General features: G+C 51.3%; 1 protein-coding gene and 3 non-coding genes across 4 annotated transcripts in view; 2 read left to right on the forward strand and 2 right to left on the reverse strand.

The window, feature by feature from the left end:
* The window catches only part of VAC14 (VAC14 component of PIKFYVE complex), a 100,432-nt gene continuing 77,855 nt past the window's right edge, over window positions 1-22,577 (forward strand). The window contains exons 1-9 of the mRNA XM_040633559.1: window positions 1-399; window positions 11,904-12,054; window positions 12,351-12,518; window positions 13,560-13,622; window positions 14,375-14,482; window positions 15,007-15,116; window positions 15,401-15,507; window positions 16,448-16,582; window positions 17,078-17,230. Coding sequence (XP_040489493.1) covers window positions 296-399; window positions 11,904-12,054; window positions 12,351-12,518; window positions 13,560-13,622; window positions 14,375-14,482; window positions 15,007-15,116; window positions 15,401-15,507; window positions 16,448-16,582; window positions 17,078-17,230 — 1,099 coding nt within the window. The 5' untranslated portion in view covers window positions 1-295. The remainder of the gene's footprint in view (window positions 400-11,903; window positions 12,055-12,350; window positions 12,519-13,559; window positions 13,623-14,374; window positions 14,483-15,006; window positions 15,117-15,400; window positions 15,508-16,447; window positions 16,583-17,077; window positions 17,231-22,577) is intronic.
* Window positions 9,216-9,286, reverse strand: TRNAG-GCC. Its single transcript has one exon. It is a non-coding gene; the product is annotated as a tRNA-Gly (tRNA).
* On the reverse strand, window positions 9,873-9,943 carry TRNAG-GCC. The gene has a single exon. It is a non-coding gene; the product is annotated as a tRNA-Gly (tRNA).
* TRNAG-GCC lies at window positions 18,538-18,608 on the forward strand. Its single transcript has one exon. It is a non-coding gene; the product is annotated as a tRNA-Gly (tRNA).

Consider the following 22,577-nt stretch of genomic DNA (forward strand, 5'->3'; position numbering starts at 1 on the left):
GAGTCACATGATCCGAGTAACATGGCCGCTGCCCCTTGAGCACTGTCGGTGCCGGGCGGGAGCGGGTTGCGTGAGCCGTTGGGTGGCCGGGAACAGGTGTGCGGGGGCGGGGTCCAGGCCCGGGTTCCGAGACGGCGCGCGGCGGCGGAGCGAGGCAGGTAGGCTCAAGGCGGCGTGGTCCATGAGCCGGCGCCCGAGGCAGCGCAGAACAGCAGACTCCCCCGGCCCCGGCGCCGCCCGGGCAGCCGCGGGCTGAGGAGTCGCGGGGCTCCGGGGAGCGCCCGGAGCTGCCACCATGAACCCCGAGAAAGACTTCGCGCCGCTCACGCCCAACATCGTGCGCGCCCTCAATGACAAGCTCTACGAAAAGCGGAAGGTGGCAGCGCTGGAGATCGAGAAGTAAGAGCGGCCGGCCCCCAGGTTGGGTATGGGGAGCAGAGTCAGGACCCCGCCCTGGCTATGCAGGGCTCCTGCTCCTCGGGGGGACTCCTCACGCCTTTCCAGCCAGTTTTAGGCCCTTAGCGCAGTGCAGGAGATTAGGAGTCCTAGCTTTGTTTCTGACGGGCTGTATGACTTGGGCCAAGTTCTCTAACCGCCTGATGCCCCAGAGGACTGCCATGCGTTAGAGCCCCAAACCTATGTGTAGCACAGTGCCTGGCACACGGCACGTCTTCCGTGTGGACTCTATCAAAACCTGCAAATCAGAGGGGGGCTTCTGTGATGGGAGGGAAGTGGGAAGCATGAGAATTTGCCAATGATGTTGACCTGCCTCATTTCTTACCCAGGTTCTGAGAAGTGAAAGGGACTGTTAGGTGACCAAGTGCTGAAATCAGGTCCGAAATCTCAAGACTCAGAGGGCTGTTTATTTTATCTATGCCATATCACTCTTCCTTGCAGGTGGAAGGAATAATTTGACCTTTCTTATTTTACAGTCTTATTACATGTATGTGTAACCAAGACCTGACATTTTGCTTTATTTCCCAATGTACAAAACAAGGTGTTCAACTAGGAATGTTTCATTAAGATTTTCTGCTATTATTTTACATTTGTATTTTTTTTTCCAGTCAAGTCTTTGTGATAAAGTCAGGGGAGTGGATGATTTCAGAAGAGCAGAAAGAATCAGACTCTGAAACTTGGAAGAATGCCAGACTGGGAGTCAGGACACATGGATTGTAGTCTTGCCCTCTCCAGTAGGATAGCCACTGGCCCTGCATGGCTATTTACACATAAATTATTAAAATAAAATAAAAATTTTAAATTCAGTTCCTCAGTTCCAAATGTTCAGTAGCCGCATGTGGCTGTTGGCTACTGTAACGGGCAGTACAGGTCTTAGAACATTTCCATTGCTGCAGAATGTTGGACAGCTCCAACCTAGTCCATGGTGTGATACTCATTCTTTGACCTTGGGCAGATTGCTTCATGCAGGGTTTCTTAGCCTCAGCACGATTGACATTTTGGGACAGATAAGCCTTGGTTGTGGCGGGCCGTCCTGTGCATCGTAGGATTTTTAGCAACATCCCTGATCTCTACTCAGTAGATACCAATAGCACTCCGTCAGTTGTAACAACCAAAAATGTATTCAGACAATGGGAGTGCAAAAATCACCCCAGGTGAGAACCACTGCCTTAACTGCTTTGGGGTTTCCTTTCCTCCTTACCTAAAGGCTTTGGACTGTGTTAAGAGGACCCTCTTTCAGCACTAATATTCAGTATGTCCAGAACCACCTAGTGGCTTCTGTCAGCAAGCACCACTTTCTTGACTGCTTTGTTTCCGTACTTCTGCTTGTTTATGCCCTGGCTCTTACTAATGTTAGCAAGCCTTAAAGATGAGCATCACTGTGCTGAGTAGGAGACTCGGAGCTAATGTATCGACGTGGCTCCGTGTCCATGGGTTTTATTGGCTTTGAAGCTACATTGACACCCGATTTTGGTCATCACCCAGTCTGTTCTCAGGAATGTCTGATTTTCCTCATAGCTTGAATCATCTGTTGGGTCCTTGAATAGAGGTATTCATTTCAGCATTACTGTTGCCTCCAGCACAGCGTATGTAAGCGCTCTCACTCTGCAGGTTGTGCCGTAAGGGTTTTGTCTTTAAGCGGGTTCTGTTTGTATTCGACATCTCCCTTGATTTGTGAAATTCAGAGAAACCTAGGGACTTAACTGGACTATGGACTCCTTAAGAGCGTAGACCCTGTTTTATTCATCTTCAGCACTTGGCACAGCACTTGACGGTTGGTTTAATGAGTGAGCGAATGACCATACACATTTGGTGGGGAAGTAACATTGCAGTCTAAGGACTTTGCTACCCAAACGTGTAGCCCACAGACCAGCAGCGTCAGGATCCCTGGGGAGCTTGTAAGAAAGAGATTCTCCAGCCTCATCCCAGACCTCTGGATCAGAATCTGCATTTTAATAAGATCCCTGGGTGATTTGTGTATACCTTAAAGGCTGAGAAGCAGTGGTGTAGAAGGCCCTAATCTATTTCTAGCCTTCTTCAGCCATATTTGGAATGAGGAGTGCCCAGTTGGATATTTTCCTCAATATATGTATCACAAATTGCTTAGGGGTGGATATTGACTTACTTATCTGTGCTTCATCAAAGAGCTTTCTGGTATCTCTGCTTATGAGGACACTAATCCTGTTGGGTCAGGACCACCGCCTTATGACCTCATTTAACCTTAATTACTTCCTTGTAGACCTTGTCTCCAAACACAGTCACAGTGGGGTTTAGGGTTCAACATACAAATTGGGGGGACACAATTCAATTCGTAACAGTAATCATTAAAAAAAAAAGTGATCACGTATAAAGCGCTATCTGCTGGATTTGGGGAGAGGAGGGTAAAGAAGCCTCCCTTCATTTGGTCATTGCACACCCCTCATCTCTTTATTTTACACGGCTTCAAAATACGAGTTAGGTAGTGGCATTTCACAGACAAGGAAATGAAGCTCCTGAAGTACTTTTCCCAAGGTTTCACATCTAGAACCTGAATGAAAAAACCCAGGTTCATTTGTCTCAACAAGCTTCCTCACTACTGTGAATGGTCTTCCCTACCAGGAAGAACATATATATTTAGTAATGGAAGTTTCATACTCGAGCATTTCCATGGTTGTTTTAACTGCCACTTTTGGTTTTCCAGAATCACCTGCTCAGTTGGACAGAGCCAGTGCTGCATATGGTTTTCCAATGAGGGATTAAAATTTGTAGTAAGAGGAGGGTGTTTTTTTCTTGATGACAGGCCTCTCAGACACTAAAAATGCAGAGACATAAATGCGTGGCTCAATAGAACCTTGAACTCTAGAATCTCCAGAGCGGGCTGTGTTAAGTGACCTAAGATCTGATCGCTAAGTGTGTGAGCCTGCTGTGCACAGTCCTGTAGAGCTTTTCCCTCCACAGCCTCCTGCCAACATGCCCACATAGTTTGCTAAAGGATAAGGCACTTAGGCTAAGATTTTAGAATAGCTGTTTCAGGTTTGGTGGGCTCTCGGTTTCAGGGGGTATAGTCATTGGTAAGTCCTGATGAAGAGGTTGGTAAGACCCCAGGCTCTGCTTTCCAGGAGAGTGTGGTGTGGGGAAGAGATGCCAGGAGGCACTCAGGTAACTGCAGCAGATGCTCGCTGTGCCGGAGTGACGTGCCCCACACTCTGGTGACAGTGCCCCCTCATTGCAGGCTCAGAGAGAGGGTGCTCTTCATGGTAACTAGGGATGGGCTCAGCGCCAAGTCTCTAATATTCCTGAACTTTGAGTTCCAAAAGCCCAGGCCTTGCCCCTGAGAACACCAAAGCCTGGGTTGGGGGTGAGAGGGGTTGTGAGATAATGTGCCCTTTGCCTGCCAGGGAGGGGTCAGGGATCCTTTTCACTCTGTGATGAGATAAAGGTTAAATGTTGAGTTTGACGTGGCTCAGGAGCCTCCCACCCCCCACCGGCCGCTGCCAGGAGACCTTGTTTACCACCATTGCCTTAAGGCAAGCATGGGTCAGAATTCCATCCAGCCCTGCTGGATGGAATTAACAGTGGAAACTTCCACAGACTGCTTGATCCGGGGTTATAGACCCGTAGATAGGGGCTGTGTTCTGCTGGTAGACCTGTTTAGGTTGGTCTGAATTGCAAGGTATTTTAAATTGAGAAATTTCACAGTGAAGCTCAGGTTTCTGGCTTCTCTTAAGGAATGGGAAATGTGTCTCTGTGGGATGGATCGTCCCACATAGCAGATAAGGAGGACCTAAGAACCTCCCTTCCGGCTAGGACATGGGCACCCTAGTCTGCTTCCTGTATTGGCACGTTCACCACAGCCTTTCCTCCCTTGTCCTCCCTTGTGTCTTCTGCTTGGCCCCTGTCAGCATGTGAGTCTGTGACCTCGGTTTCATTCCTCTGTGCCTCAGTTTCCTCGTCTTACACACAAATGCTCCTTGAAAGCATTAGGCTAAGTGGAAGGAGCCAGTCACGAAGGGCCCTCTGTTTCATTTATATGAAAATTTTACTTCTATGAATTACCTAGAATAGTCAAATTCAGAGAGAGAAAGTAGATGAGTGGTTGCCTAGGGCTTAGGGGAGGGGATTTGGGGAATATGGGGAGTGACTGCTAACAGGTACACCAAAAAACCACTGAACCGCACGCACTAAAAGAGTGAATTTATGGTACGTGAATTACAGCAATTTAAAAAAATAAGAGTAGTGTTTTATTGCAGTGTGAGGGAAGCACTCATTAAATGGTCTCAGTTATTGTCACCTGAGATTCAAACAGCTGCTGTCTTGGACTCGTTTCTCCTTTATGGTCTTTCCACTGATTCCAGCCAGTGGAAGCTCGGTGTATTTTGTCAGTTAACTCTGAGGCCTTTTCAGAAGGTCTTTGGTCTTTGCTCAGAGGCAAACATTCCACTTTCCCTGTTCACTTAGTGGAGACTAGTGAACAAGTGGAAACCTAATTACGTAAATACTCACCAGAACAGATGGAGATGTTTACCCAGTTTGTCTCTGGGAAGTTGCTGCCCGGATGTGCAGTCTGAACACAGCTCGTGATGTAGAGAACTGCGAGGGATAAGTGGACTCGCCAGGACAAGAAGAGGCAGCAGCCCCAAGGCTACGCTGAAAACTTTACAACACGAGAATAAACACAACTCTGGATTTCTTTTCCTTTCCTTTTTTCGGGCCAGGAGCATGGCAGGTTCTCAGTCAACATTTAGTGAATGAACGTGATCTTGAGTGGGGTATGTGAGATCACAGTTTGTCTCTCTGATTCTGACATTGCACTAATACTGCTCTGTGAGCCTGTGCCACACAGAGCACGTTAAATGCCTGCTCTTACTCTCTAGAAACAGTGTAAGGTCATTGAAATGAGCGGCCCCACCTTACAGCCAAGGACGTCTCCTCTGAAGACATAGGAACCTGAGTGCGGGGACATTTGGACATCACCAGATGAAAAGGGGTTGGGATTCAGTGAAGTGAGAAACGTAAAGTGCCTGGTAGCCAGTAGGCATCTGACAAGGGGCAGCTGGAATATTTGAGGAAGGAGATAGTGCAACATACTGAGAAAGACTTTAGACCTTGGAGTCAGAAAAACCTAGGTTTGATTGCTTCACCTGTCATCTATAAGTTGTGTGACTTTGTGAGTTTCTTAACGTCTTTGAGCCTCAGTTTCTCCCATCTGTAGAATGGGGTATAGTACTTAACCCAGTGGTTTGTTTTAAATTTTAAATTAGATAATGTATTGAAAGCATCCAGCATTTATCACCTATCATTTATCTCCCATCTGTAGAATGGGGTATAGTACTTAACCCAGTGGTTTGTTTTAAATTTTAAATTAGATAATGTATTGAAAGCATGCAGCATTTATCACCTATCAGCAAATGGTTACTTATTTCCTGCCTCACAGTGGAAGTCCAGCTGTAGAGCATTCCAGAATATCTCCAGTGTGCGTGTCATCTGTACTCCCTGTGTATGGTGGAGGGATGCTTCAGGGATGTCTGAACACTGAACGGGATGGGAACACGTGTGGAGAAAGCTGCGTTCGCTTGGGGCCTCAGTTCTCGACAAGGCGACTTCGCTCTGTCGCTGGGTGTGTTCACTGTGCAGCTGATGCCGTTTAAGAAGACGGAAGAGAGGAGCTGGTGTACAGTTGAAAGGACTTGGGTTTGAGGTGTGTCACGGGTTCAGATCCTCTGCGAGCCTGGGAAGGGGACTTGGTTTCCCTGAGGCTGTCTCACCTGGGGCGGATGAGGTAGTAATCAGTGCAGAAGGAAGTGGTTCCAGGGAGGAACAGAAACCCTCAGTGTCGTGTGGGTGCCCGGGAAGGCGTCCACCACCAGTCATCGTGTGGCCTGTGACTGTCACGGCTGTGTTGCAGAGGCCAAGGGAGTCCAGCAAGGGTCTGTGGTTGTGTTGCTGAGACAGTGGCCCCGGGTTTCTCCTGATGACAGTTCCGAATATGTCCTCCCTTGTCTGGGGTTCCTTCTTTCGAGGAGGGGGGAGTCGGTGTGGCGCTACGTCACGAGGCAGCGTCACGAGCTTGGAGTTGCCACATTGGGTTTGTGCCTTGTGGGGCATGAGTGTTCCTGCCATCTGGCGACACCTCTGACCACAAGAATGGAGGCTCTGAGCAGCTTCTGAGGACGCCTCATCAGCCTGGGTTTTCAGCACTTTTTAGAAGAAACCAGAGAGGAGACCCTCTTCTCTGGCACATAGAACAGTAACGCCTGTGACCTGTGCGTCAGTGAGGGTCGCAGGGATTTGTGATCGTGAGAGTTTCTGGGCTAGATATTCACTTCAAAACTAGTGCAGCTTCAGATCCCGCCTGTGGCTTGCAGCCTGTGGATGAAAGAGGAAACAATGTGGTCTTTTGAAGAGAGACTCCGCTGCAGGCCAGGAGCGCCCGGAGTTTCAGCTCCACTTACTCTGCCTCCCTTTGTAGTGCGTTTTTCTCTCTGCACACTCCTGTGAAGTGGAGAGGCAAGTCTCGTCGCTGGGCCTCTTTTGGAGCCCCTAGAGAGGGCTTACAGCACCCCTTCATCCCTTGGCAGGTGGCCTTCAGAGCACACCGTGGCTTCTGCGTCTTTCCCCAGCCACGGTTCTGGTGACCTGGGCCCTTCACAGTGTGCCTTTGGGGAGCCCGGTAGTGGTGCCCTTTGCTCTTCTTAAGTTGAATCCTAATGGTCGGGGTTGAGGACCCCCGAGATACGATGGTGGTTAAGCCGGCTGGTTAGGTTTAGAGGAGTAGGCTGCCCCATGTCACCCGGACGGCAGCGTGGGGCTCTGGCCGTGTTTGCCCCACAGCTCGGGCTGTCCTTCAGCGTTGCCAGCCTCTCGGCGCAGTCCCCAGGCCATGCTGGCTGATCAATCCCACACGTGCTATGCACACAGCACTAGACCCCAAGAGGGCTGGCCTGAGAGACGCAGACAGGGCCCCAGTCTGTCCTCAAGGACTTCAGTCAAGGAACTGTGGAGACCGAAATGTACACCTGGAAGTGATAGTGACATTTGCCAGTGCATTGCTGGGAAGAGAATGAGAGGGTCACTGAGTCTTTCATAATTCAGAGGAGGAGTGACCCCTTCCTGGGTTGGTCAGGAGAAGCAGGGGGGTGAATTTGAGCCATGCTTTGGAGTCTTGATAGGATGTGAAGCAGGAGCTTTGCCAGAGAGTGGGGTACTAGGGGCAGAGTGTGCAGGGCCCAGGTTTACAGGATGAAGGCGGGTCTGGCTGGAGTGGACGGTTACACAGGGCAATGGGCAGTAAGACTAGAGAGGTCAGCCCGGTCCTGTTGTGGTTGCCCTGAGTGCCAGGTGGAGTATGGCCTTGATTTGTGAGACAGCTTTTCCCACTGGAGCCCCAGGGTTTGACCCACAGAGCCAGCCCCAATGCTCTGCAAGCTGATGGCATTGGTGAGAGCATGTTCTTGTGCCTTCCTCATCTAGGGGAACCGTTGTCTTGTTTTCCTGGAGATATCCCCAAGTGTGCGGGGTTTGAGGGCCTCTGGACTTAAACGAGTCACTGTTTTTGCAGTGGCCTGGGATGCCCTGTGTAAGCCCTGGAAGGATTCGGGGTGGGGAGGCCGATGGTGCTGGTGTTGAGCAAATGAGAAAGGTGCTCCTGGGCTTCAGAGTCAGGGGGGAGTGCTAAATACAAACATCCTGCTTGCCCATCTCCTGTCTTTGGGGGTCCCTGGTGCTCCTGCAGGCCACCCCAACATTAGAGCCCCATTCTTTACAATCTCTCACCGTGCAGTCTCTGTAAGCCTTTGGATTTTTCAGAGCTCCCTAACGCCATTCAGACCCTTACCACCCACCACTGCACATCACTCTTCCCTTCCGTGGCTCCTTACTGCCACCAGGAGTAAATGCCAGTTCCTTTGCCACACACAGCCTGGGAGCAGCTTCACCAGCCCTGTCCCCACCTCTCCTCTACCTGTGTCCTTCATTCTGCCAAACCAAATGGGTCTCTCCTTCCTCTGAGCCAGTGCTCACACTCTTCCCTCTGTCTGGGCTTCCTGGTCCTGAACAGTTCCAGAACGAACACCGCTCATCCTTCAGAGCCCCTCTCAAATGCTGACCCTTGCGAAACCATGCCTAATCCCTCCCCACCAGATGGCAGGCCTGCTCCCTCTTGCCTGCCCTTCTCACCTCACAGGCTTCTCACCAGATCGTTTTGTCTCTGCTTTGCATGCAAGTCCCGTGTGCCATCTAGTTTCCTCCCCAACTTCCACCCCAGCAGAGAGCCCTTCGTGACAGGGAACGCATCCATATGCTGGCTCCAGAAGAAGAAAGTGCCCTTTCCAGGTGCTCAGGAACAATTTGTGACCTGAAACAAGCAGGCCGGCGAGGCCATGGTTCTGGGATGGCCTGTGCCACCGGCACGTCTACGTCTCCCGCAGATGCCCTGCTGAGGCATCGTGGATGTGCCCGGTCCCGCTCTGGGTGCTGCTCTAACTTGTCCTGAGCAGAAACACGGCCTGGCTTCCTCAGGAGTGGTCTCGGCAGCCAGAGTCGGAGGCCCAACTGCTTTCAGTGGCTTTGGTGATCCCCATATCCTGGACTCCTCAAGAACAGGGAGACACAGGTTCTAGATGTTTTTGTGGAATTCAAGACACTGAGTATTTTTCGTCAGAGATATTTAAAACTCAAGCTAGAAACAAGTCATTTTCAGTTCTCAGATTGTATTCATATATTCCTTAGACAGTGTGAAATCTCATATCCAGTCTTCTGGGATTAAAAAAAAATTTGCTGTTTGCATTGGCCGGGAATCGAACCCGGGCCTCCCGCGTGGCAGGCGAGAATTCTACCACTGAACCACCAATGCTCCAGTTGTGAGCAGCTGTGTGAGCACCTCCCTTTAACCCCTGTCCTGAGCCTCCTTGTCACTGTGCTGATTCACAGAATATAAGGCCAGGCTCTGATGCTGCCACATCAGCACAGCTGCAAGAACAGAATGCTTAGGCTCCAGGCAGAGGGTGTGTGTGTGTGAGAGAGAAAGTTGCTTTGCCTTCAGATGGCAGGACAGAAACTAGAGCTCAAGTCTCTCCTCCGGGGCGAAAAGCACATGGAGACTTGGATGACTTTCTGCCCCTCGGATGTGTGGATCCCCCTGTTCCAAGCTCACTGTGTGCTGAGCTGTTTACAGTTCTCAGGTTTCACCCCAGCTTCCCGCCAGAAACTGGCCAGGCTGAATCCCTCACTGGTGGAGGGCGTGAAGGCCTTGGTCCCCACAGCCAGAGTGCCTCTCTGGAGAGCCCAGCTGGTGTTCCTTGGCTCACTGAGCAGGGGAGTGAGGTCAAATTCACAGCGCCCTGGGCTGCTGTAGGCTGGCATGGTTGAGGAGATTGGCTCCTCCAGCAGGATCTCTGTGTGAGGGGAAGCCTGCCAGGAAAAGGCAAAAGGAGCAGCCCTGCATTGGCCGGGAATCGAACCCGGGCCTCCCGCGTGGCAGGCGAGAATTCTACCACTGAACCACCAATGCTCCAGCTGCTTTCTGCACTATCTGCAGGGCTTTTCTCAAGGGGCTGTGGCAGGTCACTGTGCCTTGCCTGGCTAGTTTGTCCAGTTTGGGAAGCCAGGAGGGTTTACAGAGAACCATCTTTACTGGGCCTTATTAGGCTGTTGGGGGGGGGGGGAGGCTGACCTATGGAACTGGCATTGAGCTTGCACCTGGAGGCCCTTTGTCCATCCATAGCCCTCAACCCCCTGGGGTAGGCTTGGTGGAATTTCACCAGTGTAAAGATCAAACAAAGAGGCACGTCACAGTCCATTTGTACACCACCTTCCTGAAATACCCATCCCTGCTCCCATAGCCACCATCTTGGGAGCCAGGCCTATTTTGTTCACAACTGTGCTCCCAGTGCTTAGCACAGAATAGGTGCCTATGACTTGCTGTATTAAATCTTCATCAAACCATGTCAACTTCTCATTGAAGAGCTTTTTTGTAAGAGTGGTCATTGCCTCATAGGGCAGCATGTTTGTTTTTAAACAGCTCTAATCACTGGCAGGTTCCTGACATAGAGCCGGAACCATGTAGACTAATTCATACCTTTTGGACTTAACCATTCTTAAAATTTTTCGAGCCAACTTGAGACCCCATTTATGCAGCAGGTGAGCAGTGGTCCCTCCATGATGGGCACAAAGCAATTAGTGATTCCAGGCAGCTGCTTTGAAAAGTCTGTATTTTGTAGATGGCCCCTTGGCTGCTACACTGGTAGTAGTCTCCCTCGCGCTTGGATGATGAGATGGGCTCCATCCATCTCACAACTCAAGACACTCTTTTCTTGTGCTCTTCAGAAACTTAAGAAGCTTCCCTGTTACCCACGCTGCAAGATCCCTTCTCCCTAATCTGAGATGGCCAGAGTGGCCATAGCCAGCCTGTCCTGGTAGAGCTCCCGCTGCCGCTCTATTCTCTGGGGCCCCAGACAGGCTTGACTAGATCCCCCTCCTCGCCTTGGCTCTTATATTTCCTCCTGTGCGGAAACCCCTGTTTCCTTCTCTCTCCCTGCCTCCTTCAAGGTTGAGCTGAAATCCCACTTCTGGGAAGATGTCCCTGACACCCAGTCCATAGCGCCCCATCAGTTATCTGGGAGCTGGTGATCAGTTCTCTGAGACTGGTCCCTGATGGAACTGGGCCTCCCTCTGCAGCCCAGCCTCTCCAGGTATCCAGAGATACCTAAGTAAAACATAGATCTGAGCATGTCATCCCATTGCTGGAAATCTGTCACTGGATTGCTTTCTTTGAACTGCCTGGCCACTCCATCCACAGGCCAAACTCCTGTCCTTCTCTGAATACACTGTGTCTTTTCAGGGCTCTTTGCCTTTGGTCAGCTCCCCCCTGTGCCTTGCCCTTTACCTGAAAAGTGCCACCGGGTGTTTTTCAGATCTGACACAACAGCACCTCCAGTCCAGCCCAAGGAGATGAGTGCGTGGCATTTTTCTGGCTCCCGTGGTGTCACTTGCACCACACTGCAACAATTACTTGTTTGTATGTGGATCTTGCCCACGGGACTGGGACCTGATTCAGCGCCATCTTTGGAAATGATGACACAGACACACACAACCTCTCGGCTACAGGATAGGAGGGTCGAGCTAGTGTCGAATAAAGATGGTTGACCGGCTGCTCACGTTGCAGTGTTTGGTCCCCAACAAGACATTCCCTTGCATTGTCTCGGATTCCCAGAAGTGAGGTAGCTCTGCTTCCGCATTCTGTTGTACACAGGGGAGACTGCGACCCAGAATAGGGGAACGAACCATGACGCGGCCGGTACCTTCCAGTCGGCAGCAGAACTGGGAAAGGCCCACCCTGAGATGCAGGACTTCTGATTCCTCTTTCTAAACAGGTCATCTCCCTGCCACATCCCCGGCCCTGGAACCAGCAGCCGGGCGGGGTGGGGAGCCTGACTTGACTGCCCTGCAGCCCCTCTCTCCTGTCTCTCCAGGCTGGTCCGGGAGTTCGTGGCCCAGAACAACACCGTGCAAATCAAGCATGTGATCCAGACCCTGTCTCAGGAGTTTGCCCTGTCTCAGCACCCCCACAGCCGGAAGGGGGGCCTCATCGGCCTGGCCGCCTGCTCCATTGCACTGGGCAAGGTGGGCCTTTCTCCTGAAGCAGTGGCCCTCACTTTCACTGCCCAGCCCCAGCAGGCCGCTGCAGACTTGTGCTTTACTGCCGTTCTCACCACAGCTGAGACCAGCACAGCTGGCTTTGCAGCCCTGCGGCCTTGTCCCGAGGCGTGGGCCCTGGCCCGGGGGCCGACTTGCTTTAGGCCGGCCCTCACACAAAGGCCTGAGCCTCTCCAGGGGAGCCGGGATGTCCGCTGGGACGGGTGGCTGGGGGCCCACGGCCTGGCCCGCCTTGAGCGGTCTCTCCTCCTGCCCCGCTGCAGGACTCGGGGCTGTACCTGAAGGAGCTCATCGAGCCGGTGCTGACCTGCTTCAATGATGCGGACAGCCGGCTGCGCTACTACGCGTGCGAGGCGCTGTACAACATCGTCAAGGTGGCCCGCGGCGCCGTGCTGCCCCACTTCAACGTGCTCTTCGACGGGCTCAGCAAGGTGACTGCCCCTCCTGCGGCCAGCCTGAGCCTGCCCGGCCCACGCGTGGGAGCCCTGGGGCCCCTGCTCTCAGTGCAGGCAGAGCAGATAGACACAGGCCTGCTGGGGCCACTGGTCTGTTCAGTCTCATCATCATTTTCTCCGATGGCCTTATATGGACATTTGATTTTTTTTTCCATTTCTCTATTAATTGGTTTTTTTTTAAAGATTTTTTTAATTTATTTAACAGAGATAGAGACAGCCAGTGAGAGAGGGAACACAAGCAGGGGGAGTGGGAGAGGAAAAAGCAGGCTCATAGCAGAGGAGCCTGACGTGGGGCTCGATCCCATAACGCCGGGATCACGCCCTGAACCGAAGGCAGACGATTAACCGCTGTGCCACCCAGGCGCCCCTCTATTAATTGATTTTTATCGCAGTTTGTGAAAGTGTCAATCTACCACAGAGTGCAGGGGAAACACATAGTTTGAAAAGCCCTAACCTCCCTTGTAGAAAGTGAAGTGAATCCATAGTACAGACTGTATTTCTCCTCTGAGGGGAGCACTAGCCCGTAAGCTCTAGAAAAAGCTCTACTTACAAAGGCCGAGGAACCCCTAACACACCATTGTTGTCAGCGCACTCAGCCTCATGGGGCGCACCTCCAGGCACAGAATGGCCTCGAAGCTCTGCAGCCCTGCTGACCAGCACAGTCGTTTCCGGGGTGCCAGCCTCACAGCTGCCTCGGTCCCCACCTCCCAGAGCGGAGAAAGGACCCAGCATGTTAGAACAGGAAACCCTTGAGGAAGGCTGATAGGAACCCCCCCACCTGGCCTGATGGCAGCACGTGCCAGGGTCCCTGCACAGAACAGGAAGTCCAAGCATTTCCGTTCCCCAGCCACATTCCATTTTGCCCTCCCCTACCTCACCTTCCTTCAGTTTAGTCCTTAAAGAAGGTGCCTGTTCAATAGTCCAAGCTGTGCCAGGGCCTGGCTCTATGGGGTTTCAGTAGATGCCTGGTCCCATATATTAACTATAACCATCTCTCTGTTTCTGGACCTCTCATAGTTGGCTGCAGACCCAGACCCCAATGTGAAAAGTGGATCTGAGCTCCTAGACCGCCTTTTAAAGGTAGTACTTGGTCTCTGCTTTTATTTTGGAATCTGTCTCTTCCATCTGTCTATACAGCTTATAAATTCTATCCCTGGGGGCACTCTTCCTAGTGTTTAAAATTTTTTTCATTTACATACAGTAAAAATGACTCTGGTTTACAGTTCTTTTTTATTTATATATTTTTTGATGGCACAAGCAGGGGGAGGGGCAGAGGGAGAGGGAGAAGCAGACTCCCTGCTGAGCAGGGAGCCCGATGTGGGACTCGATCCCAGGACCCTGGGATCATGACGTGAGCCAAAGGCAGCCGCTTAACTGACTGAGCCCCCCAGGTGCCCCTGGTGTACGGTTCTATGACAAGTGTACAGATTTATGTCACCAGCAGAATCAAAATACAGAAACATTTTGTCACCCCAGACATCCCCTCGTGCTAGCTCCACCTAGGCCAAAGGAGAGTGCCCATCACCTCCCATTCCCACCCTGCTCCCAGGGACAGGCGGCTGCTGATGCTAAGCCCACCAGGGCATTTGATCCAGATGGAGGGTTTTGCCGTATGAGTCCTCGGCTCTGATTCCTGCTTTTACTCCAGCATTTTTGCTTGTCCTTTGGCCTGTGAGAGAGTGGTTGCTCCGGGACCTCTCCTACATAATACGAGCCCTCATTTCCTTCTCTGGCTACCTGACCCCTGGGGCTAGCCCTGAGCCGATAATTCCGTCAGGTCAGGCTGCCCTTGGCTTCTGGCTTTCGGCAGCTCACATGCCTTTGATCCACAGGACATCGTGACGGAGAGCAACAAGTTTGACCTGGTGGGCTTCATCCCTTTGTTGCGGGAGAGGATTTACTCCAATAACCAGTACGCCCGGCAGTTCATCATCTCCTGGGTAAGGGCCAGCCCCACGACAGTTTCTCCAGCCATAAGGAGCCTCTAGTTTAGTAAAATCCGCCCTCTATCACACCCTGGGCGGTTCCTGTGGCTCAGAGGAGCCTCATTGTTATCCCTCTAACAGCCAGTGACATCAGGTAATCCGAAACACGTGTATTCCATTCTGCCGCAAAGCACATCATCTTTGCCCCCAATGATACAGTTCTTTCCTTGTCCCGGGAAACACCCCAATGTCTCTTTGAAGCCAGGGGTGCTACTCTCAGCAGCCCTACCTCTTCGAGCCTTGTCTGTCCTACCCCGTGCTTCCCTTCTCCCTGTGGCATCAAAGTCTCCTTGGAGCCAAGTCACCATTCTCCCGCACATTTAACAAAAGCCCCACCTGCTGGGGGCGCCTGTAGCACCATGAAACGCTACGTCAGCAGGGCCGCCTTCTCCCTGCCCAGTCCCAGAGTACTGGTGAGGAGGAGACGAAGGTTCCCAGGCTGGTGTAACTTTCCCTCCTGGTCTCTTTCCCTGGGTCAGATTCTGGTTCTGGAGTCCGTGCCAGACATCAACCTGCTGGATTATTTGCCGGAGATCCTGGATGGGCTCTTCCAGATCCTGGGCGACAACGGCAAAGAGATTCGGAAAATGTGAGTGGAGGGAGGGGGCGGGCAGCTGCTCAGTGCACACACGCGCCCCACACCCAGCAGATGGCGGCCGCGGGTGATTAAGTTCACTCTCTTCGTCCTGGCTCCTGTGCTTCATGCCTTGAGGAGCAAAGAGCTCATCAGCCCCCAGTCTCTGGAAAATAGCCATCCAGCAACTGCCAAGTGTAGTCCCCTCTCGGTGGCCCACCCGGAACAGAAGCAGGGGCGGCAGAGGCTCCTCCGGCCCTGGCTCATATGTGCTGTTTTCCTTCTTCTCTCGTTGGTAGGTGTGAGGTGGTCCTTGGAGAGTTCTTGAAAGAAATTAAGAAGAACCCCTCCAGTGTGAAGTTTGCGGAGATGGCCAACATCCTGGTGATCCACTGCCAGACCACAGGTGCGTATGATGGCCCCGCGGCCACCGCCACCTCCGCAGAAGCAGCAAGAGCCCTGGTCGGAGCACAAACCCGCAGCCGCTGGCCCCGGGCCGGTGCAGTGGTGTGTCCTTGCGGGAGAGAGATTCAGCTCCTCCATCACTGTCTAGGCCCTTGTGCTTGGTCTGACCCTGCAGTAAGGTCTGGAGACCCTCTTGCTGGGAAGCTTGGCATTTCACTATGAATTGAAGTGCAGGTTGGGACTGTGTACCCAGGAGCTTCTGTTCGTATCCAACCACCACAAAACATGACTGCCTCACATAGCTGCTTTTTGTCGGTCAGGAGTCTGTAGGTCACGAGGTGGCTCTGTTCACCTTGGCCAGGCTTGGCTGCACTTGATGATGCACCTGCAGTCAGCCGAAGGGTCATCTAAGGCTGCTGAGTGGCCTCCCTCATGTCTGCCACTTAGCTGGCTGTCACCTGGGAAGTAGGGACCGTTGGTGCATGTGTCTCATCATCCAGCCTGCTAACCCAGATGCATTCCTATGGCATCAGTGAGGTCCCAAGACACGTGGTAGAGGGGAGCAAGGCCCCTGGAGGCCTGGGCTTGAACCAGCCACACCTTCACTTCTTACACCTTCTGTGGCCACAGTAGGAAGGCCAGCCCAGATTCAAGCAGGGGGGAAGTGAATTCACCCTTTGATGAGAGGAGCAGTGGAGCCCCTTTCTGGGTGCAGAGGGTAGAGAATCATGGCCACTCTTCTTATATCTGCTACAAGATTGTCGTTCCTTCCCAACCTGGCACCTGTGTGTATCTTTGGAAGGTGAGAGCGTATCAGTGAGGCTAGAAGCAATGCAGGCCCTTGGGTCCCCTCCAGTCCCTTCCTCTGGGCATGGTCAGTGGGAGGAAGCATTCTGGCTGCTCGTGCTGACCCTCCTGGAACCCACCAATTCCTCTTCCAGATGACCTGATCCAGCTGACAGCCATGTGCTGGATGCGGGAGTTCATCCAGCTGGCTGGTCGGGTGATGTTGCCCTACTCTTCTGGAATCCTGACTGCTGTCTTGCCCTGCCTGGCCTACGATGACCGCAAGAAAAGTATCCTTCGCTGTGAAGAGGGGAAACCAGAGCAGCCCCAAAGGAGGCTGTGAAGTTGCGGGACCCCGGTGTGGGGCAATGGGGGTTCCCTTAGGATCCTTCACAGCTCCAGATAGCCCCTAGCACCTGGGGAGCAAGTAGCGGAGCAGGACACAGCACTAGGGTGGCACCAGGGACATGGCGCTAACACCATTGTCCCCAGACCTTGCCTGGTTACTTACAGATCTAGAGCAGCTGTCCCAGGTCCCACGGTTCCAAGCCGCTAAGCTCACACTGCCCTGTCTCGGGTGGGGGAATCCTGTTGGTAGGAAGCCCACCAGGAAGGGTCCTACGAGAAGACAGGAGCATTTCACAGGAACTCAGTGCAGACTGCCCACTAATNACCACCTCAGCGGGGGGGGGGGGGGGGGACACCAAGTCCCTGACCAATGCCAGTGACATCAGGTTTAGGTAACACCCCCTGGGTGGGGCTACTCCTTACATCAGTGGACTCAGGCATCAAGGAGGTGGCCAACGTGTGTAACCAAAGCCTGATGAAGCTGGTCACCCCTGAGGATGACGAGCCTGACGAGCTGAAGCCCGTGGCGCAGAGGCAGGTAGAGCCCAACCCCGATGACTCCCTGGCCAAGCAGGAAGGGACAGCCAGTGGTGAGTAGGCTCTGCCTCCCGCCCCTCACCTCCCGGGGTGACTTGACATGGGGCCTCACTTAACCAGCCAAGGCTACTTCCCAAATGTTACTTCATTTAATTCTGGTAACTACCCAATGAGGTAGGAGTTGCTCTACTCCCATTCTACAGATGGTCACAGGGAAGACTGGTGACACAGCCGGGATCTGGCAGAACTGGGATGTGAACTCTGGCAGTCTGCTTCCAGAAACCCTGCTCTTAACCCTAACTGCCTCAAAGAGCATTAAGCCTTTTTAAAATCATTTTCTGTGTCCGGCTACAGAAAAGAGTTGTTTTCAATGTGGGAAGCCTGGCAGAGGAGTACAGCTTGCCGGGCTCACGTGAATCTTGACTGTAGACGTCCGGCTGCCCAGAAGCCGGCCGCCTCGACTGTGCCAGGTGCTCAGGGGAGAAGGCTAAGAAAGCTGCAGATGCAGCTTATTCAGTCATGGGGGGCTCTACCGCCCCAGTCAGTGTCTTTGCAAAATGAGATGGCCCTGCCGTCCTTTCAGACTCTTTCAGCAGTGTTGTCTTATTTCTCCATAACATGAAGTAAACCACTCTTATGTCAATTAGAGTCTGGACTTTGACTCTCTAGATGTTGGGTAGAACTCTTTTTTTTTTTTTAATGTTTTTTTATTATATTATGTTAATCACCATATAGTACATCCCTGGTTTCTGATGCAAAGTTTGATGATTCATTAGTTGCATATAACACCCAGTGCACTATGCAATACGTGCCCTCCTTACTACCCATCACCAGTCTATCCCATTCCCCCACCCCCCTCCCTTCTGAAGCCCTCAGTTTGTTTCCCAGATCGGTAGGGGAAGAAAGGGATAAAGAAAAGGGGGGGGGTAATCACAAGGGGGAATGAAGCATGAGAGACTATGGACTCTGGGAACTCTTTGTTTTATTAAGGGGCCTCTATTCTCAGTAGGAGGGCTCTGATCAGCTTCGGGGTGGTATTTACCTTTGCAGAGTCAGCCAGAGCGTAAATTGATGCAGAACTTACCCACATTTTTAAGGCTGACAGACTCAGGTCTGGACCTGCGTTCCAGGAGCCAAAAGAATTCCTAAGCATTTTCTCCCGTTGCCATTCTCCGACTTCTCTTGAACATCTGAGCCCTGTGTCAGGCACATGAGCCCCACAGGCGTCCTGTCCTGGCTTTGGCGGCCCAGAAGCAGCAGCATTCCCTGTGGAGCAGCTCAGGTGTCGGGTTACAGCTGTGCGTAGCTTTGGTGAGCAAGAGCCCCAAAACAGCTGGAGGCACAGCAGCCCTCAAGTGGAGCATTGGTGGTTCAGTGGTAGAATTCTCGCCTGCCACGCGGGAGGCCCGGGTTCGATTCCCGGCCAATGCAGCGGCTGAAACCTTTTTGGCAGCTCCTTGAAAAAGAAAACTTGGGGACATAAAGTTAGTGTGGGCCTCTCAAGGCTGGAGCTTTCTTACTAGGAGAAACTAGAAGAATCTCAGGGATAGACCTGTTTTGTGAACTTTCACTGACGTATAAGTATTTTATTATCTTTTCATTTTTTTATTCTCATTTTAGAAAATTTGGAAAGTAGTCCCCACCACAGGCAATTAGTGTAATCTCGGCATATTTTTTCTGTTGTGTACACGTAACATATAACATACGTTTTCCGTATCCGTATCGATATTTCCGTGTATAAGAGATCATACGGTTTATATAATCCCACATCCTGCTGTTTTTTGTTTGTGGGATGGCTTCTTTTGGTTTTTGTTTTGTTTTGCTTAGTTTTGTTTTTGGCTTGACAAGTTGCAGCATGCAGAAGTTTTGAATATTTTATGCTGACTTTAAAAGTTAGTGCCTCTTAATCCTTTGAGTCTGAAAGTAGAATAATGGTTGCTGAGCTGGAGGGAAAGAGGGAATTGGATACCTGGTTTCTTTGGGGGGTGATGGAGATGTTCTAGAATTAAGTAGTGGTGATGCTTACATAACTTTGTGGATTTACAAAAAAATCACCCAGTTGTATGCTTTAAAATAGTGAGTTTTATGTTACCTGAAATATGTCTGAATTTTTTAAATAGAGTTCTTGCCCCTTCCCCCAGAGTGGAACCCAGCAGCACCTACCTCACCCTTTCTGCTTATGTGGCAACAAGTTAGGCCCTGTGGGAAGGAACCACTGTATTCTGCAGGTCGTGGCAGCTGCTAAAAACCCCAGCCGGAGCACTGGGGGTTCAGCAGTAGTGTCCTGGCCTGCCAGAAACCGGGGTACCATTGCCAGCCAATGCAGCTTCTTTTACTTTTTTAGATCATTTTCCTAAGCGCTCTTGAAACAGCTCCCTGCTTCAGAGACTCCCATGCGAGCCCGGGATACGCTCAGGCAGCTTGGCTCTGGCTTTTACTGCCTCGTAAACGGCATTTCAGCAGATGCAAAGCTTGGTTTATAGTAGTTCCTAGAGATGATGACGGCTAATCTGGGGGCTCCACCTCTACTGGAGACATGCTCAGCTTGTAACCACCGCTCTACCAAAGGGCCAGGAAGGCCTCAGCAAGCCAGCAGACGGCAGTGATTCAGCTGGTCAAGTCCACAGGTTCTTCCCAGCCTCGGGCGCTTTTTCTTATTCCTGTTTCGTTCCGCTGTTCCAGCCTTGGTCACCTGGCCAAAGGCAGGAACCTCCTGCCTCATCTCCCTCTGGGGAGGCAAGACCCATGACGAGGCTTGTCAGCCAGGCCTTCTGTGTGTGAGCATACATGTGCACACGTGCGCTTCGCCCTCACCTCTGAGCGCGGGGCCTCCTCTGTGCCACACTGTTCCTAGCCCCTCCCCGCTTGTTCTGGCTTCCCCTTGGCCCTGCCACTTCAGGGGTCCATAATGCAGTATCCTTGCTCCAAGTTCCTGCGGCTCTTGATTTGTGCTCCCTCTTCCCCTCCACGATGCTACCTGACTGTCTCAAGTGTCCTGGCCTAGATTTTGGGGTCAGAGCGGCCTGCTGGTGAGTCCTGGCTTTGTTAACTTGCTTTATGTTGCCCTTGGACAAGGCACTGAGCCTTTTTAAGCCTCAGATTCCTTATTTGTTAAATAAGGATAACAATAATAACATCAAACCTATAGAGTGATGGTGAGTTTTAGACGAGATTTTTGCTTATAAAGCTTTTAGCACATGGCTAAGTCCAGACACTCTCAGGAACAGGTGCTTTCGTGTCAAATTGTTTTGATACATGCATATCACATATGCATCTACTTAGCAAGATTCTCAGGGAAGGGCTTTTGAGTCCTTATTTTTTTATCACAAGCCTTTCCTAGATGGTAATGGGCCCCTGGTAGGTCCTAAATGAGGGACCATAGAGGATCAGGGATAGAAATTCATGTGGCAGGTGAAGGGCAAAGCTGTAGATAGGGCTTCCAGGAGAGGGCTGGCAATCGCTGGTGATGGACGTGCAATGGAATCCATCCATTTGCTAGGCTTTGATAGGTCTAGGTGTATCAGCAGCTTCTATGGGCCCTGCAGATGCAGGTGAATCAGACCCAGGTCCTGCCTTCATGAGCTCAGGAGCAGACCCACAGTGAATGAATCCGGTGGCCCTGCATGTGGTCACAGAGGACTGGGGGCTCCAAGCCAGGTCCATGGCAGTCATTTGAACTGAATCTTCTCCTTCTCCTTAGCTTCCATTCAGCCCCTACCCTACCCCAATATTTTACTCTGATTATAAAGGAAATACATGTCCCCTGTAGAGATTTGGGGGGGAAGAAGCATTCCTAGTGCGGGAGGCAGAGAGTAAACAAGTGAAATACATTGTCTGGTAGATACGTTTGGCAGTATGTGTCAGAAGCCATAAACGCTTAAGAATTTGTCCTTAGGAAATAAATAGAAACATAGGGAAGGCCTTTACTTTGAACACCTAACAGATGTGAGCTCACATACTGTCCTAACAAACCTGTGTGGGAAGCACCAGCTACCCCATCATACAGGTGAGAGACAGGAAGCGAAGTCAGGCAAGCTGCCCAAGGTCACACAGCCAGTAAGTAGGGGAGTCCGGGCTCAGACTTCGGCCCGAGGGCTCGGAGTCTGTGCCGCTAGTGCTGTGTGCACCCTGGTTCTCTGAGGAGGGAGTAATACGAAAAGGGAAGCCACAGATGCACAGCTAGGCTGGGAATGGGGGCATTGCAGAGTAAAACAACGTACCATTTCTACTCATCAACTTGGCAAAAATGTAAAAGATTACTAATATCCCTGTGTGAGGCTTCCCCGGGATCGACTGCCCCTCTGTTCCTGAAGTGCATTTGCTATTGGTAGAACCTTCCTAAAGAGCAGCTTGTCAGTATGGATTAAAATATGAAACACCTGACCCTTCCCCCAGTAGGCTCTGAGTTGTTGTAATAATTATTACAGATCCACCAATGGATGCCAAGATCAGCAGGGGAATGTTTGAGGAAGAAACTGGATATTTTTCTAGTCTTATGTCTTCCTCAAGATATTTCCTGATTACAAAAAGGAGACGAGTAACTCACAGGAGGGAAACCCAGCAGACCCTACCACAATCAGATAGTAAGGTTAGCAACAAGACAGACATCATGTACCCCTGACGTGATGTGCTGAGAAGGCGTATCACTTTGGTGGCATTCTTCCAGAAATGTGTAACCTCAGCCTAATCATGAGAAAACACGCGACCAATCCAAGTGGCAGCACATTCTGTAGAGTAACCGACCAGGGCTTCAATGATACCGAGTTCATGAAATAAGGAAAGCCTGCGGAATGGTCCTGGAACAAAAGGCATGAATGGAAAACCGGTGACATTCTAATTAGGTCTCTAGTTTTGTTACTAGTCTTGTATCAGTGCTACTTTCATGGTTTAGTAACGTATGATGTTAACGGTAGGAGCAGCAGGGTGAAGGGTAAACAGAATTCTGTGCTATTTTTGCAACTTTTCATAAATCTAAAATTATTTCAGAATAAAAAGGTTTTTGTTTTTGCTTTGCTTTTTTTAATTTAAGAAAATGGGTATAACAGCCTCTTACCTCTAGCTCTGGGCAACCTCTCTTCTACCTTCTGCCGCTACAGATCTGCCCATTCTGGACATTTCATACGAATGGAACTCTACAATATGTGGGCTTTTGCGGCCAGCTTCTTTCCTTTGGCGTATTTTCAGTGTTCATCCGTATCTTAACACACACCAGTACTTCACGCCGTGTGATTGCGGAATAATAGTCCATTGTACGGCGCTAACACATTTTATTGATCCATTCATCAGCTGGTAGACAGCTGGATTGTTCTGAATGTGGCGTGCGGTTCCGGTGTGGACAGAAGCGTCCTTTTCTCTGGGCTCTGTCTCTAGGAGTGGCGCTGCCGGGTCATAGGGTAACTG

This window comes from Ursus maritimus, unplaced genomic scaffold (genome assembly GCF_017311325.1).
Source record: "Ursus maritimus isolate PB19 unplaced genomic scaffold, ASM1731132v1 scaffold_19, whole genome shotgun sequence".
NCBI lineage: Eukaryota > Metazoa > Chordata > Mammalia > Carnivora > Ursidae > Ursus > Ursus maritimus.